We start from the raw sequence: 4,330 nt of genomic DNA, 5'->3' as shown, positions 1-4,330 counted from the left end.
GGATCAGAGTCCGAAAGACCATCTCGACAATGATTCGGCGCCACCCCGCACCACCTCCATGAAGATCTAAGAGCGTCTCTAGCAGACCCCGTATAAAGCCGACCCGCAAAAGTCGTTTGCAATTCACGGAAAAACGCTTTTGTGGGCCGGCGTGGGCGGTGGTCGAACAGACACCGTAAAACGGACTCGTATAAAAGGATATTTTGCGAACCGATGGGGCGGAGGGGGGAGAACCTGCGTTTTCGCTGGTTGGGGTGAGCATTTTGCCGCGCCCCGCAAAACATTTTACGGGTCGGACGCGTTTGCGGTGTCTGGTCAGACAACTTTTTTCGTCCCGGTCCGTATTTTTGCGGTTATTTTACGGGTCGGGGCTTTATACGGGGTCTGCTAGAGATGCTCTAACCCTAACTAATTTACTAACTGGAACTTAGACAACGGAATTCCCTTCCTGCCCCTAGCAGTCATAGCGACACACAAAGATTGAGGGAATATGCTCTTGGCCCTAGTTATCTAGTTTTTTTGTTCTAATATATATGAGGTCTATGCGGACCAGTGTGGGCCACACGGTCGTGTCCGGACGCGCCCGGGCTTCCCCATATCTGTCCCATATTTGGACTGAAAATGAAGGACGTCGGTCAATACGGACGCTTGAGGCCGGTTTGACAGATCCGTCTAAATCGATTTTTTTGACCGGACAATAACCGCGTAACCTACACAAACGTTGGAGGAACGTTTGAGGGTGTGGGTGTAGATGCTCTAACCCTAACCAATTTGCTAAACTGGAACTTACACACCGGAATTCCGTCCCTGCCACTAGCAGTTATAGCGGGAGAGATTGAGGGAATGTGCTCTTGGCCCTAGTCATCTAGTTTTTTTTTTGTTCTAAGAGCATCTCCGAGAGCCTTTGTATATTTGGCTAGGATTGCTAAAAACTAGAAATATAGCAATTTGGTTCAAAAATGTTGCTCCAACAACCTTTGTATAAGTGGTTCTCTCATAAATTGTTTTACAAAGCTTGCTATATTTACATCCACACTTGGTATATTTGCAAAGTGAAGAGACACTTGTTATAATTTTTAACAGCTCAGTTTTTTTGGTCCCCTACATTCCTTTGTTCCATTGATAAGTGGACCCCACCGCCCCCTAGATTCCTACCTTCCTGGGCCTGGCACAGGTCCCCACATGTCATTGAAAGGCTTGCTAAATTTTATAGCAATGTTGTTGAAGCAAAAAACTATTGGGGTTATCAAATCTTCTCTTTTCTCTTGTTATATATCTAGTTTTTAGCAAGTCGGATAGCAATGCTATTGAAGATGCTCTAACAAAGTTAGGACATGAAAATTAGCCTTTGATCCTTTCCAAAAAATAATAATTAGCCTTTGATATGTGAAAAATGATTATTTTTTACTCTATCTCCACCTCGTGAGTGCCACCTCCATGAAGATCTAACCCTAACCAATTTACTAACTGAAACATAGACACCGTAATTCCGTCCCTGCCACCACCGGTCATAGAGGCAGACTTAGATTGAGGGAATGTGCTCTTGGCCCTAGTTATCTCGTTTTACTTTTGTTCTAATTAAGTTAAGACATGAAAATTAGCCTTTGATCCGTTCCAAAAAATAATAATTAGCCTCTGGTATGTGAAAACTGCCATTTTTCTTTTACTCTGTCTCCATCAGCAGATTTCTCATCTTCAAGAGCAGATTCATGAAATTACAAATCCCGAATACGTACAGCCTAGAATCCCCGTTACACACTCTACTATCAATCAGGTGCTACTAGCCTACTACAACCCCCGGCATGGCATGGGCACGGCACGCGGTCTACAACATGGGTACATACATACACGTGGGCATGTGACCACCATGCCAATGCCATTATCATACTCCTCTCGTTGTCCGCCATGCACGCGTCACGCAACCACCACCGGGGCCCGGCCGAAGTCGAAGCTGAGCATGGACGCCCTGAGCTTGGGCTGCTTCTCCGGCGACGGCACCGCGTCGAGCAGCGGCGCCTCCCGCTCGGACGACGTGCCGAGCCACTTGGACTGCATGTACTTGTGCTTCCTCCACGGCCCGAGGTGCATCTTGTTCTCCTTCATGCACTGCTTGGCGGCGGCGCACATGGCCTTGACGACGCCGCGCAGCCGGTCGGCGCGGCCGACGTACGCCTCCGGCAGCGCCGCCACCAGCGCGCGGTACCCGGCGCCGGCGCGCGCCACCTCGAACTCGGCCCGGAAGCTCGGCTCCACCACCACCCTCACCGCCTTGCCGCTCCTCGTCTGCAGCACCACGTCCACGTAGCTGTGCTCGCCTGAAGGAAGAAAAACGTCAGCTTCGGTCGACGCCGAACTTCGCGGGCGGTTCGGTTTGGCATGATGAGTCGTTCTGTCGTGCAGGTGCAGGTCTCGGCAGCCATTAAACGTGGTGTAATACGAACACTAACATCTGCACGACGGGTTCGTGTCACGGGCGGTCAGGAAATAATGGAGACGGTGACCGGTGCCTGCCTGACATTTACTTGGAACCGTCTGTTTCTTTAGGCGTAGGATGGATGACCAGACCAGGTCCATGTGATGTGAGGCGGGTGACATTATAGAATTGACAAGTTACTAAAGCTCATCTTTCCTACCCAGTTTTTAACGGAAAAAAATTCTACTATGGTTAGTAAGCGAATATGGTTCTGTGATTAAATTAAACCCTATATAAACGGCAGAACAAAACGAAGAATGCTTCGTCAGAAGGATCAAAACACGGATCCCTCCGATCGGCACGGCGGGTCAGACGACCTAAGGCCACACCACACGGTTCAGGCCAACCGTGCATGCGCTTTTCTGCTGGAACTGACAGCTCTTTCATTAAACTAATTATTATTACGCCGTCTGAACTGAAGATTAGTACTGTACTCCAGGAGGAGCCAACTACTGTGGCTCGAAAGCAACCAATTACCTGAGGGGATATCCAGGGACCGCGCCCACTTGGACCTGCAGATGGCGCCGTTGTACCCGGCGTCGCGGAGCCGCTCGACGGCGTGCCGCAGCATGCAGCTCCGGCAGTCGCCGGCCGCCGCCCGCCTCGCGCAGGAGCAGACGGCCCTCTTCCCCACGGCCTCCTCCGTGACCGCCCGGATCCTGCCCTCGGCCGCGCTGGTCTTGCCCAAAGCCTCCTGCAAGCAAACATGGCGTCCCTCCCATCAGCACCCGCTTGCGATCGAACTCTTGGGCTCTTGGCTGGTCGGCGACGAACAGGGACACTCGGGCAGAAGAAGTGGATACCCAACGGAGGAGAAGAACTCACGTGAAGCTGGGAGTGCTGGGCGCGCCAGAATGCCTTGCTCTCGGCGGATCCCTCCTCGTCCTCCTCCTCGTCGTCGTTCTCCGGCCATCTCTCCGTCTCTCCCTCCTCCAGGAAGCTCAGCACCATGTTCGACAGGCTCATGTCGCCATCCATCGCCTCTTCCACAACCATTGTGACTTTGTGAGTGTGTGTCCGTGTGTGTGTTTTGGACTTGTGATCTCTTGGCTCTGGCTGCTTGATCGCCGCGAGCTGGGGGTGTGATGTGATCCTTTCTCTGTGTGCTGCTCAGGGCTCAGCTGCTGGCTCGACGGAGCTGTGATCCGACTCCTTCCAGCCCGGGGCGGCTATAAATATGGGTCGCCGGGAGTGTCGGGCGGACGTGGAGAATGGGCAGCGGTGAAGCTGGGTGGTGGTACTGTTGGGGTGGGGCCCCTGATGAAGATGAGACGATTGGAGGCTGGATTAGTGGGGCCTGGTTGTTGGTTGGCGCACGGGAACAGCACGGATCCACGTCAGGGACCAGCCCGGATTCTTTGCGCGCGACGTCGAGCCGTTTCGTCCGTAATGCTTGGCAATGGCAAGTATTTTCGGGATACCACGCTTGCCAATGGTTTTCATGGTTTGCTCATGATACAATGAGAAGGTATAGATACCGCGGTCACCATGCATTTCAAGAAAAGAAAATGGCAAACGCCGCCGTCAAGAGAATCAACTTTCCGACGCCATTTACCGGTGGCTCTCCTCCGTCGGCGACGTTTTGGTCATCGGTCGTGAGGAAAGTCGCCGGATCTTTTTTGCTTTAGGTTTTAGGACCCTAATAGCTTACTTTTTTGGGTCGTACGATGTCATGGCTTTGGCGGCAATGACAATGACGATGCTGAATAAAGAAGCTCCGAATTCTTCTTCGACGAGGCGATCGTCTGTGTGATCGCCGACGGATTTACGAATCGGTCTGTTCAAGCGGGGATATCGTGGCGACGACGACATCCTTATGGTGGACCTGTGTCCTCGAGCTCCGTCGTTTCGACGGCG

The 4,330-nt window shown here is 52.2% G+C and overlaps 1 protein-coding gene across 1 annotated transcript; it reads right to left on the bottom strand.

Moving 5' to 3' along the window:
- Window positions 1–1,641: 1,641 nt before the first annotated feature.
- LOC123440244 lies at window positions 1,642–3,636 on the bottom strand. Its single transcript, XM_045116824.1, has 3 exons — window positions 3,299–3,636; window positions 2,951–3,167; window positions 1,642–2,315 (listed from the first exon to the last, which is right to left on the bottom strand). Exons 1-3 carry the CDS (start codon window positions 3,467–3,469, stop codon window positions 1,915–1,917), a joined length of 789 nt encoding a protein of 262 aa, XP_044972759.1. The 5' UTR covers window positions 3,470–3,636; the 3' UTR covers window positions 1,642–1,914.
- Window positions 3,637–4,330: the final 694 nt, after the last annotated feature.

The sequence above is a fragment of the Hordeum vulgare genome, chromosome 3H (assembly GCF_904849725.1).
Source record: "Hordeum vulgare subsp. vulgare chromosome 3H, MorexV3_pseudomolecules_assembly, whole genome shotgun sequence".
In the NCBI taxonomy this organism is placed as follows: Eukaryota; Viridiplantae; Streptophyta; class Magnoliopsida; order Poales; family Poaceae; genus Hordeum; species Hordeum vulgare.
This window is presented reverse-complemented; position numbering and strand designations above follow the sequence as displayed.